This window comes from Typopeltis vanoorti, chromosome 18, assembly GCF_054136105.1.
Source record: "Typopeltis vanoorti isolate ZY-2024b chromosome 18, IOZ_Tvanoo_1.0, whole genome shotgun sequence".
NCBI lineage: Eukaryota > Metazoa > Arthropoda > Arachnida > Uropygi > Thelyphonidae > Typopeltis > Typopeltis vanoorti.
The window spans coordinates 63839429-63859805 of NC_143566.1; the positions used below are offsets into that span (position 1 = coordinate 63839429).

A 20377-nucleotide genomic window follows, 5' to 3' on the forward strand; every position below is an offset into this window, starting at 1 on the left:
GGTCGAAACCGGTCTGGGTAGTGGCTCTTCCCTTAATGTATAGCATTATACATGTCTGCAAGGAGATGTGTTTTGAATTATGGGAGATACTGAGACAAGGAGTGATGAGAGCTTGGTCCACCTTTACTACGAGTTGCCTCAGTCCCGAAGATACTTCTGGTGCAAACTTTGTTTGCATACAGTTGGATAAAGGATTAAACTAAATTTATTATAGTCTAACCAAGTGGAAAATAAACTTCCAACGTCTTTCTCTAAATCCAGAGTAATTTAATAATAAGGTGGTATACCTTTTGGCAACTCATATAAGTAAATATGACCTTTCCATAGCTTCTGCCTTAGTATCACCAAGTTGGGTGATGGTAGGAGTTTATGTGTATATATTGGCTAGTATGTGTCAGTTTCCGGTAAACTGACACGTAATTTTGTAATTTTATCTGTATTTTTTTTTTTCACTAGAGGTCATGCCAGTAGAATAACTGTGATCAAATCATTGTTTCTTTAGCTTACTGTGTGAAATGTAACAGCTTGTCCTTGTATATTTGTATATACTACAGATGATGACCTTAATATGAAGGTCCAAACGTCAGGAAATTAAAATAGTTATTCGTAACACGGTTGTAAAGTCCATAATTTGTAAAATGAATGCTGCAGACCTATCCTGTATTTATTTGGAGTATAACATCATCTGCATGAAGTAAAGAGATGAAATCAACATCTTCAATCTTTACATCAGGTTCAATATCCCTTTCCTTCATAATGCGATCCACATAGATGATGAATAACAGTGGAGATAACGTACACCCTTCTCAGACACCTGACTTAACATCAAACCATTTTCCTGTACTTCCTTCAAATCTAACTTCTGATTCACAACTCAAATAAAGACTATGTACTGCTTGATATAATGTCCCATTCATACCGTATAACTAGAGCATTTTGAACAACTTTCCCTTGGCACTTTGCCATATGCCTTTTCCAGATCTACAAAATTTAAATACAAATCCTTGTTATATTCCGATGATTTCTCAACTATTTGTCTTAAAGTGAAAATTTGATCCTGACAACCTCTGTTTGGCCTGAATCCAGCTTTTTCTTCTCCAAGCTTCTCCTTCACAATTTTTCTTAGCTGGTTCTCAAGAATACTTGCATAAATCTTACCAGGAACACTCAGCAGAGCACAGAAATTCCTCTGTAATTCTCACATTCAGCTTTATTCCCTTTTTTTTTCATAGATGGGTACTATGAGCGCTCTACTCCAATCATCTGAAATTCGACCCTCTGACAGGCCTTCTGAATTATGCAGTGTAGCCACTGTAAAACTTTTATACCTACATATTTTAGAATTTCTGTTCAAATATCATCTGCTCCAGCTGCCTTTCCACATTTCAGGTTTGTGATAGTTTTTTCTACTTTAAGCACAGATATATATTCCAAATGGCATTTCTGTTGAGTTTACCATCATGCTGTCACTGCTCGCTTCATTAGCAATCTTTCAAAGTAATTACTCCATACATCAAGAATATCATTATCGTCAGTTTTCGTATCCTCTTTACATCTCTATTTCCTTTTGCATACTCTTTCCTCCATTTCTGAGCTTTTTTTAATAGCCTCCAGAATATTTTACTACCTTCCTGATATTTATTTTCAATGTTCTTACCAAAGTCTTCCCCATAACTTTTGTTTAGCTAATTTTACACAAAGCTTTGCTCTCTTACATTTTCTCTGTATTTCCTAAGAGCACAAGGTGACTTACTTGCCAGGAACCTTCAATGTGCTTTTTTCTTTTCCTTGACTGCCTCTTTAACTTCCTGAGTTAACCACAGAGTTCTAATTTTTCTATCCTTGCAAACAATCTCACCACATACCTCTCTGGCTGAATCAATCAATGTTTTCTTCAGGGCCTGCCACAGAATCTCCAAGGTTTGGTTCCTGTTTGGTTATTCAAACGCTTTCATTTTTTCTTGAATAATCACATCTAAGATCTGCTCAACTTTTATTTACTTTAAAACTTTCTTACATGTTCTTTTAAATATGAAATTCAATTTTATCCTGCTCAAGACTAAATGGTGACTACTTCCAATTTCAAATCTTCTGTACACTCTGGTGTCCTGCACCAGTAAGAAAATATCACTATCAACAATACCATAGTCAATAAGACTTTTCTTATTCCTTGCATCTTCTCTTCACATGAATTTGTGTACATTTTTATGTTGAAACATGGTGTTAGTAATAACTAGTCCATGTCCTGAGCAAATCTAGCAGGCATTTACCATTATTATTAGCTTTGCTCTTTTCTCCAAATTTTCTCAAAACATTTTTATATGTCTGGTAATCATTTCCTACTCTGCTGTTTAGATCTCCAACAAGGACCAACTTTTCCTTTTCATTGTGTCAGCTGCCTTCTCTAATGCCTCAAAAAATTCTTTCACTTCGTACTTATTAGAACCTTCTGTGAGACCATAAGCACAAATAAGTCTTATTGTCCAGTTCCCCATTCTGATATTAGCCCATATCATTTGAGAATGTCTGCCATTCAAGAAGATTATCCTCATATTTGGCATTTAATATTATAGTTACTCCTTTTCCCTGTTTGTTATTTCTTGAATATAACATCTCGTATTTGTTGCTTAAAAAGATCTCACCTGTTTTTGTCTTCCTTGTTTCAGTAAAATCTATTACATAGATCTGGTACTAATCCAATTCTTCTGCTACTTTTCCTGCTATTATCACTTTTATCCTACTATTACTACTATTCTTCTGGTTCTTATCCAATTCATCAGTTTGAAAACTGCCTTTTATATAGCTAGTTTAGCATTCTGGGTAATTTCTCTTTTATTCCATATAAATTTATTGAGCTTACTTGCCATCATAATAGCTCTGATAATTCTACAGTTTATTTCCATATTTAATTTGTCATCATCACTAAAAAGTGTGCCTAAATAGTGGAAAGGTTTTACTTGCTCTGTAGGTTCTACATTCAGAAAATTAGGCATGAACATAGAAAACTTCATGTTCATGTTTCATAATTACAGTCTTTCTTATTACTAATTTTCATTCTATATTCATGACAGAAGATATTAAATTTAGTTAAGGAATCCCATGAACTTGCTTAGAATTTATTTTAAAACATATAATCTGCATAAAATAAAGAGCACAGATTACTATTTTCATGTGACACTTCCAAGGACTCATCATGGGAGGGCACACTATTCCATTATGCAAAGCAACATCTCCCCTACTCAATCCTCCAACTACACAATGTCCACCACCACTAATGGTATTTTTTGCCTTAAATTGCATGTGCTCTCTTTGCTGATTTGCCTGTATGTGGGAAACTTGGAAAAAAGGAGAACAGTTCCCCTGAAAAAGCCTTCTATCTCACCTTATTAGGTGAGATAGAAGGCCAATTAACTCACCTTCAATTGAAAGTGCCCATAAGTTTCAATCTCATCACGACAAGAATTGAACTAGGGCTTCTTCCAATTGAAGTGCACAATTGAGATTTAATAAAACTGGAGAAACAAGTTTTGTTAAAAAAATTGAGAAAAGTGAGGATTGGACATTACATCAGAAGCCCCAGTCAGTTCTCCACATTCCTTAAAAGGCTACATAAAGGTTTTTTCCTGGTTATCTAGCTAGGTGAAAAATACAGCATGAGTGCTATGTTTAGCAACCTGGAAGAGGAAGATTCTGTGATGTGTTTCTTGAACAGATTAAGGTTATAATCTTTGAGCTATAACTTCTGTACAGAAGGAAATATAGTCTTTGGAAGCCATAAAGGCAGAAGGCTGTCTCATAGGACAGAGGCAAATGGAATGAAAAAGGACAGGAAAGCAGTCCAAGAGGCTGGAACTACACGAATGCTGACCAGGAGCTAGCAATGTTTTTACAGGCTTAGAAGAAAGTGGAAGAATGATAAAATCCAATTCACCAGAAGAGTGCCAATGAAAACCCCCAATAGAATAAGTACAAAAGAGAGAGAGAGTGTCTAGAAGCAAGTGATTGAACTGAATCTGTGGAAGGGAGTTTATCAATTAACCAGATTGCTCTATTCTGGATAGCATCAAGAATGAGATTTTTGATATATCACCAGAAATAAGAATAACATTCTTAAATTAGGTGAATTTGATGTTTATATATGGTTAGCAGGTGCACAGATGATAAATTAATGTCTTGAGCAGAAAAAGACAATATGGTTTTCAGAGCTAAGAAGTCAGAAGAACAAGAGAAATCTAATCATATCTGAAGATATGGGTATTTGGAAAAAAAAAAAAAAAAAGTAGAGGTAAAGTGAGATTTTTCTAGGAAAAAAAAAAACTGTTTCAGCAGCAATGAAATTGATAATTGTCATCATAACAGAAGATTACCACTTAAGCCATTGGCTATCAAAAACCTTGAAGTTTGGAATTTGAGCACAAGGTAGGGACAGGATCTGATGTCAGCGAGAGAAGGAGGATAAACAAAAGTTTAGCCTCCTGGGATACTTTGATACTGGTCATGAAATCTGAAGAGAAGTTTTCCACCTTAAGTAGTAAAAAAAACAATTATAAAGGATGGAAGATCACAATAAATGGCCTTTGTTAATTAGGCTTACATCAGATTCAATTAAATTTCCTGGAGATATCATAAACCATCATTTGAGTTTCTCTAACCTTTCCAAGCTTGTGTTCAAAAGTGAGTAATGTTATTTAGGATATCTGATGACAGTGGTGGAATCCAGAATCCATATTTTTGTAGTGATTAATTAACAAGCCTTTGGATGGTGATCAAGAGTTAGTTGTTAATAACTTACACTATTTTCAAAGAAACAGAGATGACAGCACTAAGATGGAATATAGTGAATATAGCTTTGCTTCTATGTCAGAGATGTATAGGATGGGTGTTAATTACGAGAATTTTTAACTTTCTTATTTGTTCTACCCTGTTTCTTTCCAAGCTTTATACTCATTTTCCTTTTCAAGATAAGAAATAAATAAACACAACATTTTTCATTAGTAGTTTTAACCTATGTATCACAGACATCATCATCAGTAACATCAACAACATAATACAGCTTCATGAGAAAAAAGTTTAAGAGCCATCAGGGCATTAGTAAAGTCACAAATGATGAATAAATTCCTAGAGTTTAGCAGGAAGGTTAGTAGATTAAAAAAACACTATTTTCCATATATGTAGGCCAATTAGACCTGTTCAAGTTAAGATAATGTAATAAAGTTTCACAGCATTCTTTATAAAGCCTTTCATAAAGAATTTATTTATGTGCTGAATTTTTCTTCCTCAGAGTGCCTGTGTTAGTATAGATGCACGATCCTTGCAATGTCACCTGTTCAGGTTTCTGATATTTGATGTTTTATTCCTTGTAAGAAATATGGGGAGAGCTTCCAAATTGTTTCAAAATAAGATAGTCCACAACAACAAGAAATATGGTTTATGTTTGGAAAGCATAATGGAGGAAGCTTATCTTTAGGTGAAGGAAAAAAAGTAGCAGTTTTCTGGCCAGTATGAAATACTATGCAAATGCCAAGCTACTTGAGAATTTTAGTATAGTATGCCCACAGATATGAGACCCTTCGACACTTCTGCGCATGTCAAAAGAAGGAGAATCCATTCCAATAATAGGGTAATCAATTCGTATTGTGAGATGAGTGTTTATTATTACACGTTGGAAAATTAATTTCTCTTTTATGATCATTGTAGTTTTTAAAGTGGTAACTGTTTTGCTTGTATAACAGTTGGAAAATTTTACGTATAAAGCATGCGATTTCGCGTATTGGTGACCAATTCATACATTGCCTTATTTCTTTCTCCCCTTCAACATAAATTGACTCTTCTTGGCAGTCTGCCAACGACAGCTCTCACTTCTGTGGTCGGACTATAGTATGTTCAGATATTCCTTTAATGTATGGAAGTGGAATGTGAGTAATTTGTACTGGATTCAAAAAAGTAGGAATCCCATAACTATTGAATGCTTTCTTGACTAAGGTCTAAGTGAAGCTAGAGAAATGAAGAATTAATAGATCTAAAAAAAAAAAGTCGGCTGATTGCTTTTTATCCTTTTCTAATGTGACTTGTATTCAAGGATGAAGTGCATTAATTGTAGACAAAATTTTCTAAATCAGAGGAAAAACCCATTCTGAATAGCTATAATATCACTATCATTATCATTCCATAAAACAGATGAAAAGAATTGGCAAGTGGTGGGAGAGAAATTCTCACTGTGGTACCGTCAAAGTTTTTTCCAATAACTTATTCCAAACCATAAAATATTCGAAATGAACTGCAAGAAGTTTAACAATACTATTATTATTATTAATAAAAACATCCCCCAATAGCATTTTTTATCTATAAATCAGGTGTGTTCTCTGTCTGAGTTCCCTGAACATCAGATGAAAAGCCAGAGTTTCTGGGATCAGCTAACTCACCTTCAATTCAAAAAAGATGATATAAAGATTCCTCTCATTATGAAGAGAATCAAATTCAGGTCATTTCAATCAAGAAGTCATTTTAAATTATGTCCAAGGTGGAATTTGAACCGTTGCCTATTGACTGGAGAGTGGGCTTGCTAGCCACCAAGCCAGAAAATTCTATTTAAGTTATTCAAATGTAACTTTTAAAGGTATGCTGGGTAAAAGGTGAGAATATATCTAAAGCAATGTTTAGAAAGTTTATACACAGAGCAATGACTGGTGGTAAGGGAATACTTTATTTATGGATCTTAGAGAGACCACATAGTCTGGAGGGGTAGGGGTTGTGTAAAAGGTCTCTTTTTTTTTTCTTTAAATCATAATCACAACTAGTAATATAATAAATTTAGTTTAATCCTTCATTCAAGTGTAAGCAAACAAAGTTTGCACCTGAAGTATCTTCAGGACTGAGGCAACTCATGGTAAAGGTGGACTAAGCTCTCATCATTCGTCTTAGTATCTCCCATAATGCAAAGCACATCTTCTTGCGGACATGTATAATGCTATGCTTTAAGGGAAAGGCCACACTACCAGACTGGTTTCGACCTTTATTGAGGTCTTATTAGTGGGAGCCAGACTCAGAGGTGGTGATACTAAGGTGGAAGTAATGGAGAAGTCATATTTAGCTATACGAGTTGCCAAAAGGTGTCTCACCTTATTATTAAATTACTCTGGATTTAGAGAAAGATGTTGGAAGTTTTTCCCCACTTGGTTAGACTATAATAATGACCTCTATTACTTCCACCTTAGTATCACCACCTCTGGGTCTGGCTCCCACTGACGAGACCTCAATAAAGGTCGAAACTGGTCTGGGTAGCGGCCCTTCCCTTAATGCATAATATTATACATGTCCGCAAGGAGATGTGATTTGCATTATGGGAGATACTAAGAATCTTCCATAAGAATGCTCCGGAAGTATCCTGAAGATACTTCCGGAGCAAACTTTGTTTGCTTATACTTGGATAAAGGATTAAACTAAATTTATTATAGTCTAACCAAGTGGGAAAAAAACTTCCAACAACTAGTAATTTATCAAAAAAGACCAGCGTTGATTAATCTAACTGTAGGATCAGAAGAAGGAGGCTGATAAGTAGCATAATTACAAAGCATTAATGAAATTTGCTCATAATATTCATTTTTTCTCTCTCTCATATGATATGACTACAGCCTTGCCTTTTTGTCTTGTTAATAAGACTTGTGTTTTCAGTCCTTAAAACACATCTTATTTTTTTAAAAATTATTTTTCGTTTTAAAAAAACATTAGCAGCTTTAAAATGAATTCTGTTGTATCAGAAGACACAACATGTAAGCCTCTGTCTATTGAATAAGTGATATTATCCACTGGTGGTATTTTTCTCCAAGAAACATCTTAGTCGTGACATTTACATAATACCAAAGTTCCTTCCTGAGTGAGTGGCCAGTCAAAAATATTAACTACTAATTTATCTAGGTTATTAGCAACATCAAGAATTAAATTAAATTTCCACTTGAGATTGTCATGAATAACATTAAAAATCCATTTCGAAGATAATGAAGAAATTTAATGAACAATGTTAACTAACTTAATCAAAATCAATGATAGAGTTTCCTCAATATAAATAATTTCAATATTTAAGAGAGCTAAGAATGTTTCTGGCTTTATAAGTTGACATATCAGAAGAGATCTTATTCCCATATAAGCCTGAATGGTCTTAGGAGATTGAAAATCTCTTTGGTTCTTCAGTATACAGGAATTACTTGAGCCACCTTACATTTTTTGAGAAATGTAATTCTTTCTTTTGTAATAATATGGCATATAAATTATGGAGATGACTATCATGTCAGAATAAAACTTTAATATTAACCAAGTACCAATCAATTCACTGTAGGGTATCCAGGGCATATCGGAAAGGCCTGATTTTCCATAATTATTAAATTTGATTGTACTGTTTTTAATTTTGTCTTGAATAGAATGTATGAATGGGCAGGTAAGTCGAACTGTCAGTTCAGTGTTGTAAAGTGTAAGGTTTTGAGATTTCGTAAGCAATGATGGGGATGTGAAGTATACACTTGGTAGGGAAATTTTAAAGAAAGTAGAAGAGATCTAGGAGCAATGGTGGACAAAGACCTGAAATTCAGAGGCCACACTGCACAAGTTGTGAAGATGTCACGTCGGATAATGTCAATGACAATGATGCAGAGGACCATGACATGCAGAAATAGAGAGGTTATGATGCCACTGTATAAGGCCTTGATCACATCTCATATGGATTATTATGCATAGACTTGGTCGTTGAATTTTCATGGTGACGAGGATATGTTGGAAAGGGTCTAGAGAAGATTCACAAAGGTGGTCAGTGGTCTTTGGAATGTGGAGTATGAGGACAGATTGAGAGAATGTAAGCTGCAAAAGCCAGGAGGAAGACAGGGGATATGATTGAGACATATAAGCTAATCAAGTATAACAAGTTTGAATTGGAAGGGATTTTTCATAGAATTAGAGGGGGGGGGGAACAAGAGGCCATCATAGGAAACTGTATAAGGAGGGCATGAGCAGAGGAGTGATGAGCAGGTTCTTTGTGGGGAGAGTGGTTGGTGAGTGGAATGCATTGCCTGAGCGTGTTGTGAATGTAGACACACTGAATCAGTTTAAAGCATGGTTGGATGAGCATTGTGTGCAATAGTGTGTACCTTCCACGATGAGTCTTTGACTCCATGGAGGTCAGATGTTAATAATAACCTGACATTTCAACCATCATATTAAGGTTATCATTTGACGTACACATATATATATATATATATACACAAAGAAACAAGCTACACTGCAATCTACACAATATGCCAAAGTATCACTAATTCATTAACTGTTAACACTACTCACCTGACCTCTGGTGGGAAAAACTTCAATGCATGAGTCCTGTTATCTATATGGCTAAAGATCAACAGTTAAAGTTATGTTAGTTGAATATGTGCCATCCATATTCTTCAGATTTTTAGCCATCATTATTGTTGAGATTACAGGCTGATTAGAATATGACATTGTGAAGATTAGAGATTGATCAGAATATTACAAGCTTCTTTAAATTTGCATTCATACCAAGTTTTGGTATGATGTAAGAAACCAGAAAGGCAGGTTTTTTCCAATCATTAAATTTGATTGTACTGTTTTTATTGTTGTTGTTATTCAAATTGGAATTGTGCACCTTGCTTCACTTATATATGTGTCGTTACTGTTGCAATAGATTCACTATACCCTAGGATGGGCTAGAGTCAACTTGTAAAATATAACACAACTAACCAGATTAACAAGAAACTATAAAATTACTTGCCTGTCACACACTGTCAGAAAGGTTTTAATTCATTGTTGCACACACTGCAAGAATTCACATTCTTCATAAAATACATAAACATAATGTGAATCTTTAGTCAATAGCTGAAGGTATCAACATTGCTAATTATCACATAGCCAAAGAAACTTCAGTCAACACTACATTCAAGAAGTTTGATAGATCATTCCCACACCTATATGAAAAACACACAACTTTGTAAACAAAAGGAAGAACATCATGCTCAGCAAGGATGATTTGTTAGACAGTGTACAAATTTCTGTACTTTTTATAAATATCCCAATCAATGAAAACATTCTTCTTTTACAAGACAAATTTCCACCCAATATTATAGCCCTCTTTGACAAAGTCCTATGTTCTGGTTACTCAGTGTGGCAAAATAATTTTTACTTACAACAAGAAAGTATGACCATGGACTCACCACTATCTAAGCACCTCCGTAACACAATGGGAAGAATGGCAGTACGTTGTGCCCTTCAATTAGAAAAGGCCTAAGTTCGATTCTCGTCATGATGGGCGGAATCTTTATATGGACTTTTTCAATTGAAGGCGAGTTAGCCAATCTCATATGGAGGTAGCAGGGTTTTTCCTCCCGGAAACTAGGGTTTTTCATCCCGCATACAGACATATTGGCCCTTCAGAACAGATGCAAATTTACAGACAAAACATACTAGTTGTGGTGGTGGACAGTAGATGGCATTGATGTAGATGCTTGGTTGTACAGTGGATGATTGTAGTGGTGAAGACGGTGAGTTGTACAGTGGGTGTCCTCCCGCGATGAGTCTACCGACTCCTTGGAGGTGTCATGAATAATAATAACAACCTTCCCCTCTACAAACGTTTAGATGGATGCTTTGGGACAATATGCTCTAGATTTTTATACTTTAAAAACCAAAGTTTGGCTCAGATATGTTGATGATATATGATATATATTTGGCCCCATGGCCAACAACTTTAGATACCTTCCTCAACCACATGAATAAACAATACAAAAATCATACAATATACCAATGAAATTGAACATCAGAACATGCTTCTATTTCTGGCTATACTTGTCACATCTTCACCTAGACAGTCTACTCTTAACTGTCTACCATAAGCTTACACATATTGGCTAACCAACATAAGATTTACTTATGAATTAGAGCATAATCATTTGCCACCTTTTTTTTGGATTTATAACAACTAAAGGGTCTCAAAAATTAAAAATTTCCATCATCATGCCACTTCATACAATTACAATGTGAAAAACTGCTGTTAAGAAAAGAAGACAGAAGAAGAAGATTAGGAAAAGAAGAAACAGTTGAAGACTTGTCTAAAATTTGGAAGGATGAATCTATCTCCACAGGAAAAAAGTTGAGGATTCTGGATTTTGCTGTTTTTCCATCAGCTGCATCCAGATTCTTTAAGATTCATACAGATATTGACAGAAGAAAGTTGAAATACTTTGGACACATTGTAAGGATGGAAGAACTTCTAAAAACAGTAATAGGAGGTAAAGTTCAAAAAAAAAAAAAAATGAGGAAGGAGTATACCTCAATGACATGGATGAATAGTGTCTGAATTGACTGATCTTCATAGAGTTGAAGCTTCCAGAAGAGCATACAATAGGATTACCTGGCAAACACTGGTGTGATACATCACTCAGCAACCTAAAGACCACATAGCATCTGATGATGATGTCCAATAAATAGATGGATACGCAAAGTTGACCAAAATGTAACATATGGTATATATATGCTTACCTGATTGTCCACATCATTTTCAGCAACATATTTTATTCAAACATATAAATTATTTTATCAACTTATTTATCATTATTATTATTATTATTTGGAATTTTAGAGATGTTATGTAAAGTTAACCAAGATGTAAAATATAGTATACATTCTTACCTGATTGTCCAGATCATTTTCAGCAACATATTTCATTTGATTTGCAATACCAATACCAAAAACCTCGACCAATGATGAATAAGTATCACTCGTTGCTACTTTTTGCCAAATTAAAGAACGATTATGATATAGAGCAAACCGGACTCCTGCCCATTATACATGAATCAGCATATAAATATTGAAAACAGAAGCAAGATTACTTGAAATCTAACTTGAATTTAATCAGTTTATCTTCAAATATTAACACTTAAAACTAACACTCATCCATAAGAATGAAATCAAATTAATTGGATGCTGTATAATTTTGTATTTTTTTTGTTATTTGACTACTCCATCCTTTGAATAAAGAAAATTAATTTCTTGAGAGACAACTATGTGAAGGAAGAAGGCATACGAGGATCAAAACCATTACCATTGTCATTATTTACATCTCACATCTCCATTTTGCACAGATAATTCACCTTCTATCATGGAAGAAAATACTTTTTTTTAGGTTTGTCCATGCATCCTATTAATTATGGTGGCCATTTTTATTCAGCAGATCCAGTATTTTTACAATATCATAGCATTTTAAAATTACAGCTTATTTCCAAATTCTTCAATTTCTGACTCTTTTTTTTTTTTTACTGCCATTTTTAATGTTCAGATTCTAACGGTGAATGTCTTGATATCTTATTTGCATTTTCAGACAAGCTAATTTTTGTACTCTAGCTTATGGCCCTAAGCTGAATCCACAAGTCCTGTGATTTTCATGTTTATTTATATATATATATATATATATATATATATGTAAATATATATGTAAATATATATGTAAATAAGTTTTTTTACCTTGGGAATAATGTATATTAGGGTTACCAAGTAATTTTATAAACTTGGTTATTTTACTCCTAATCCCAAGTAAGCAAACAGTTAAGTTTGCACCTGAAATAATTCAAGTCTAAAGGTGGTGCAACACCAGGGCAACTCATTGTAAAGGTGGGTAAAGCTCTGATCACTATTCTTAGTATTTTCCATAATGTAAAGCACATCTCACTAAGAGATATATACTGCAATACAGTATGGGTGGGGTCACTACCCAGACCGGTTTCAACCTTATTTGAGGTCTCCTCAGTGAGTAGCTAGACCCTAAATACCAAGGTTTTAGTAATACAGAGCCTTATCAACTTTACCTATACAAGTTGCTATAAGGTGTTTTTATTTTGAATAATCTCTGGAGGAGATATAGATGTAAATAAGAGTAAACATTAGTAGTAAAATAACCAAGTTTATAAAATTACTTGGTAATCCTAATATACATTATTCCCAAGGTAAAAAAACTTATTTACATCTATATCTCCTCCAGAGATTATTCAAAATAAAAACACCTTGTAGCAACTTGTATAGGCAAAGTTGATAAGGCTCTGTATTGTCAAACCTCAACAAATTTGGGTGCATAAGACTGCCCCAAATTTGAGAAACATATATCAGAAGAACTTCAGCCCAAAGGCCAATAATTACCAATATAGCCTGCCAGGGGGGGGGACCATCAGGACTTTAGGAAAACGGTAGCTTCCTCGCTTCGTTTCTCATTTGCTGTTATGTAGCACTTGCGTGCACCTGTTCTTTATTTTAAGTTCCCAAGACGATGGCAACGTGACATTGCCGAAATATCGGAAAGTATTTATTAAAGTTGTTTTTAATTTATATTTCTAGTGTACGCTGTCAATTCCTTAATTATTAGTTATCATGTTTAACCAGCGTATAAGCCTTTCGACAAGAAAGGAATGATGTGTCATTTATGTTCTTTTTGTCTGATCGGAATTGTGCGTCCTGTTTCTCCTATGTATGGTATGTTGCAGGTGCAGTAAATACGGTATACTCCAGGGTGGGCCAACGGGAGTGGATCTTTGGATAAGCTTTTTAATTTTGCAGGAGGTTTAGAGGTGGCTTTGAGGTTGTATTCTTTGAGGTTGTAGTACTCTGTTTATTTTGTCTGATGTCCCTTTAATAGGGAATGGTTATAGTTTTATTGTAGTCTGGTTTGTCTTTGTTTTTTATTGAGGTCTTGTAGAGAATTTTGTTAATAGTGTTTTGGCTGTATCCATTTTTTTGAAAAGTATTGCTGATCACTTTAAATTTGTCTTTCAGTGCCTGTTCACTGGAGCAGATCTTCAGAGCCCTGTTTTTTAGAGTATTGATGACACCTAGTTTTTGTGTTGGGTGGTGGTAGGAGTTTATGTGTATATATTGGCCAGTATGTGTCGTTTTCCGGTAAACAGTGAAGGAAAGATTGCCCGAGGGGGAGACGTGTGACAAGTGTATGTAGAAACGGTAGTGTGTTATGTTTTTCAATCTCAATTGTAAACTGTATACGTTTGTGTTGCTTGTTTAGGTGGCTAAGGAATGTGTCTAGTGTCTGGCGGCCATGAGACCAGATCGCAAAACATTGTCAGTGTATCTAAGTCAGACTTTGGGTTTTAAAGGGGAGGAACCTAAAGCAAGTTATTCAAAATGTTCCATATAAAAGTTAGCAATAGGGTGGGATAATGGCGAGCCCATGGCTGTGCCTTCTTTTTGTATGTAGAAAGCGTTTTGCCATACAAAATAACCAGAAAGTAATACATGTGCAAAGAGCGCCATGATATCTGGAGGAAATTTGTTCTGTAAAAGAAGGATTGTGTCATTGATTGGATGGGACATTTGTAAAGAGGGCAGAGACGTCAAAACTGACTAAAAGATCATCTTTTTCTAATTCTGTTTTAAAATCAAAAATAACAATTGTAATAATAGAAATAGGACATCATCACTGTTACTGGAAGGGAAACTATCTGTAAGCAAGAATGTTTATTCATGTAATCATAAATTAAATCTAGCTTGATGTAATTTATTTATTATTATTTATTTTTTTTTTTTTCACTAGAGGTCATGCTAGTGAGTAGTAGGTGATCAAATCATGGTTTCTCTAGCTTATGGTTTGAAATGTAATGCAGCTTGTCTTGTATATTTATGTATGCTCCAGATGATGATCCTGATATGAAGATTGAAACGTCGGGTTAATAAAAAGAGTTATTTTAACACGGTTGTAGAATCCATAATTTCAGCCTGAATAGCCTTTTTGAAAATAAAAAAACAATCCAACTTTTTGTTGCATCTTTCAACATATTTAGTACTTACACCTATGAAAACAATTTTTGAGAACTATGAGTAATGTGCTATGTGAGATTAGCAAATGGAAGAGTAAAATAAATTAATGAATGCTTAAAGAGAAAAAAAAAAAACATTTAAGTACAGTTACATAAAGCAACAAACATCTAACTGGAAGAACTATAATTTGATGTTAACCCTGTGGAGGTCGCGGTCGAAAAAATTGCAGAGTAGGTCGCGTGTATCTGAGAGATACATTCATTACTAGTATGTGCTAAAATGTGATAAAAAAAAACAAACTGCAAATATAATACATGATGGTTTTATTTTCAGTTACAATCTAGAAATTATTGAACAAAGAAACAAAGGGGAAAAAACAGCTAAACCAATGCTATACTACATTAGGCTTCGCAGTATCTCTCAGATACGACTTACTATCATTCTCATCATCAGACTAGAGTAACATTTGCTGAATCTCTTCAACATCTGATGGATTATCCAATTGATATATTTTTCCAGCCATTTTCAATGGTAAATAAAAAAAAAAAAAAAAAAACTAAACCAATACTATACTGACATGAGTTTGCAGTATTTTACTATCAAATATCACACACCTTTACATAAAATGTTAAACCAAAACTGAACCCCATAAACAGTGTAGAATATCACTCGTAATATATACATGCACAGCTAGTCATGACCTCCAAGCTATACACTGGATATGTGTAAGAATATTTATATTAAACAATTTGTATCTGTCAGATCAGCCACGACCTCCGCAGGGTTAATCTGGTTGGCCAAGTGGTTAGCGTATCCACTCTCTAGCCAAAAGGCTGCAAGTCCGAATCCTGCTGTGGGCATGGAGGTTTGTGATTGTTTGTGAAAATACTAGTGGAGGTGGTGGGCAGTAGATGGCATTGGTGTAGATGATGATCTTTATAATCTGCTTTATGCAAATACTCTGTGGGGAAGTCCCTCAACATGTTTTGCTTCAATCGGGAATTTGCTCAACAGTATATTATGTCATAAAAAAAGAACCACATAAAATAAGAGTGGCCTTTAAACCTACAGAAATGATTAGACAATTCTTAAGATCTCCAAAAGATAACCACCCTTTCTTCAAATATGCTGGAGTTTACAACATACCCTACTCGTGCAGCTTGAATTATATCAGCCAGACCTCAAGGAGCCTTGAAATTAGGCAAAAAGAACACATTGGTGACATGAATAATAATAACAGAGAAGAAAAATTGGGGTAAGCTTTTCACTTCTCAAGAACGAACCATGTCATAGAGTGGGATAGAAGCACAATTCCTTATATAGAGGAGGACTTCTGCTCCCGATTTATTAAAGAAGCCACAGCAGTTGCCCGCTGTACACAAAATCTTAACAGGAACCAAGGACTAATCTTGCCCGTGAACTGGAAGACCTCTTAACTTAAGAGGTCCTCTAATCTTAAGAGACTAGATCTCTTAACTCACCAGAACTGAATTATAGTACCAACCATAGAACGTTCCTAAATAACAAGTGAGATCATGCACGCTCAATGCATGTTTTGTACACTCTATGTTCTTTTGTCTAATATAATTTGAATCGGTTGATTATAGTTTGTAATAGTTCTTTTACTTTTTAGTGCCTTACATTAGTTATGTACCCTGAAGATGCCAATAGCCTTAGTTGGTGAAACTAGTTGGTAAAGCATAGTTGTTTATTACATGTACTTGATCAATATAGTCCCATTAGAAGTCTTTTTATAACTGTTATGGTCAAGAAAATTAACATTTTTTAACAAGTGTATTATGTCCCTTACACAAAGTGCAAGTGCACATTTTTGCATTTTCAATATATAGTATAAGACACTAGTTTGAACATTTTCAGTCCATTTGATTTGTGAACCATCTTAAGTGTATCGTTATTATAGAGAAAACCTCAAATGCAGTTCTAATTTCGAATTATATATAAATCTTAACTTGCTTTTGAAAATTTGATTTATATACATTTTTTGCTTTCTTCATCCAATGACTGCATTATGAACGTGTTATGTATTTTCTGTATCAGGAAATTTGAAAGCAGATATTAGGACAATTTATTTAGTTATGCTGTATTTGGAGCTAGAATAAAACTGTTCTGCTTGAGTGTAAACGAGTATAGTGGAGGGAAGGTATTTTGTGCCAGGAAGGGTTAAACGTGTATATCATTTTGAGAAGAGAGAGATCTGGTCCTGACTGTTCAGATATCAGTTATCAAAGGTAAAGGGAAATGGGCTGTCATCATATTCAGCTGCATTTCCATATAGATTTCTGAATGCCTTTTCTACATGCAGTAACTGATATTTACTCTTAGGTAATCTTGTGAACATTTTCTACCAGTTATTCTGTTAGTGCTTATCTCATTGAATGGTTTTTCAACATAATTTGCTGGTCTGGTTGGCCAAGTAGCATATCCACTCTTCAACCAACAGGCTGCAGTTCAAATTCCACTATGGGCAAGGATATTTTTGTGATTGTCTTCGAGTGGGAGATGAATTCCATCGCCAGTGTGAGAGTACTGCCCTGCATGTTGAAGGCCTGAAATGCACTGATAAAAAGTTCATGTTTGATCTGTAGAGTGGGATTTCTGAACTATGTAAAAAATCAATAAAAATATCAATACAAAATTAATTATAAAATTAATTTAAAAAATGGAAAAAATTCCACTCGATCACAGTACTAATGTACTATAGGCTTAGAACCTTTCATGAGTGGGGAGGTCATAGAAAAAACTACTATGAACATCCAGAATATCCTTATCTTCACATTTTATGTCATCTTTATCATTTTTAATTCCTTTTGCAATGTTGTTTCCTTCATTCTTAAGCTTTTTTAACAGCCTCAAAACACTTCACCATCTTCATTTTTTGCTTCCATCGTTCGATTACTTTTACAAAAAGTGCAGTTTTCTTAGATTTTTTTTTTCCAGTATTCATTCTCTAAATAATACGATTTCTTCTATTCCAGAACTACCTCTTTAATTTCTTGAGTGCCTCATTTTTTTACAATTGCAAGCAACTTCACCACATGCCTCCTGGATGAATCAATGTTTCAGATTCCACTTTTCTGTTTCTAAGGTTTGGTTCCTGTTTTCGATCCCTCCTCAACTTTTGAACGCTAATTGTATACTACATTTCTCTTCAATAACAACTATATTTTTCTTGCTCAAAATTAAATGGTGATCACTTCCTATTTCAAATCACCTGTATACTCTTGTATTCTGGACCAGTCTCAAGATGTCACTATTAAAACAAACATAGTCAATAATACTTTCTTAATTCTTTTGTTCTCTCTACAGGTTCATGTTCAGAAAACTCAAATGTTCATGAATTCGTGCAAATCTTGATGTTGGATCATGGTATTAGTAACAAGTATTCTATGTTTCAAAGAGAAATCTAGCAGAATACTTAGCATTATTACTAGCGAACAAAAATCCAATGGTAATCATTATCATCATATTAAAAATGGATGATACGTAACTTTATTACTGGCATCTATTAGCATTCAGCAAGAAGTGCACAGAGCTAATCTAAGGTGATGCTCATCACTTAAACAGAATGAAGAGGAAAGGTTAGTAAAACAGATATTTGATTTAAAGATGGAAGACAAAATTCTGAGGAAGACCAAGATCTAGATGGACTGATGCACTCAAATGTGCTATAAAAGACAAAATTAGAGTAGTGAGAAATAATTTGGAAGAAAACTGTTCAATTAGAAGTTGGTAATAATGGAAACTAATCATGTAGTACTATTACAATAGCCTACACACACCTTGATGGAATTTGAACCTATAGGTGATGGAATCTACAGGAATTTGATGACAATATCAAAATATCAAATCAAAATAAAGTTTACATCCTATCAAGTACCACTTTTTTATTTTTTTGCTCCACAAATGTTAAATTCTTGCTGACAAACACATTGACAGTTTTTTCTTGACAGATGGTAGATGATTTCCTTATTTGATTTTAACGTCTCAGTCATGAGAAAGATTGTTCACAGAGGTAGAAGCTGAAAACTGGAGTGAGATATTCACTGTTTGCGATATTACGGCATTACTTTGTTTTTATATGAAATCCAAAATACATTAACACTATATTATTTAAGGAAATTATAACGTACCAGGATATACATTAAAATAAATTTTAATATATTTCTATATTTCGGCAACGTCACGTTGCCATTTTCAAGAACTTAAGTACAAGACACGCGCACGTAGGCACAGCATTGTTTAGTATGAAGTATGAAGCTATTATTTCTCCTAAAGTCCTGATGGCCCTCTAGCAGGCAATGTTGGTATTCTTGGGCGATTGGGCTGGAGGTCTTCTGATGTAGGTTTCCCAAATTTGAGGAAGTCTCATGCAGCCAAATTTGTTGAGGTTTGGATCGTTTCTTAGGGCTGAAGCTGATTCTATGAAAAGCCTTTCATATCTGTATTTGCTACGGTGTATTATCCTGGCTTTCTTCCACCGTATTCTATGGCAGGTATCCAGCACATGGTCAGCAAGACCAGAGTGGCTGTATTGGTGAAACCGGATGTAGTCCTTGTGTTCTGAAATTCTGATATTTGCTGTCCTGCCTGTTTGGCCAAAGTAGGACAGCTTACAGCTGCAAGGGACCTGGTATACACCAGGTAGGTCTAGGGGGAGAGGTTGGTCTTTAGTTGAGCGGATAAGGGATGCCAATTTTTTATATAGTTTGTAACAAGAAGTTATGTTTTTTTAGGATTTTTGTGATTTTTTCCGAGGTGCCTCGGATATAGGGTATGATGATGGATTTAGAGTAATCCTTGTTGTGAAGGGGGGGGGTTACTGGTTTTAATATTTTTTGGATTTGGGGGGGGGGGGATAGCCATTGGTTGAGAAAGTGTTAAGAATGTGGTTTAGTTCTGTGGTTAGGGCATTGTCATTCAAGCAGATAAGTTTAGCCCTGTTGTGTAGTGTCTTAATGACTCCATATTGTTGTGGGGGAGGGGGGATTGTTGGTGAATGTATCTGCCTGTATGGGTGGGTTTTCTATATACTGAGAAAACCAATGTTCCATCAGGCTGGTGGGTGACCAGTGTGTCTAAGAAAGAGAAGTGTTACAAACCATATAAAAAATTGGCATCCCTTATCCGCTCAATTAAAGACCAACCTCCCACCCCTAGACCTACCTGGTGTATAGCAGGTCCCTTGCAGCTGTAAGCTGTCCTACTTTGGCCAAACAGGCAGGACAGCAAATATCAGAATTTCAGAACACAAGGACTACATCCGGTTTCACCAATACAGCCACTCTGGTCTCGCTGACCATGCGCTGGATACCTGCCATAGAATACGGTGGAAGAAAGCCAGGATAATACACCGTAGCAAATACAGATATGAAAGGCTTTTCATAGAATCAGCTTCAGCCCTAAGAAACGATCCAAACCTCAACAAATTTGGCTGCATGAGACTTCCTCAAATTTGGGAAACCTACATCAGAAGACCTCCAGTCCAATCGCCCAAGAATACCAACATTGCCTGCTAGAGGACACCATCAGGACTTTAGGAGAAATA

The 20377-nt window shown here is 34.9% G+C and overlaps 1 protein-coding gene across 3 annotated transcripts in view; it reads right to left on the bottom strand.

Annotated features, from left to right (window-relative positions):
• LOC150096718 (PMS1 protein homolog 1-like) overlaps positions 1–20377 on the bottom strand; it is a 269065-nt gene that overhangs the window by 204954 nt on the left and 43734 nt on the right. For all 3 annotated transcript variants that reach the window (XM_090407892.1, XM_090407891.1, XM_090407890.1), the window contains one exon: positions 11686–11831. In XM_090407892.1, the coding sequence (XP_090264018.1) occupies positions 11686–11831 (146 nt within the window). The remainder of the gene's footprint in view (positions 1–11685; positions 11832–20377) is intronic.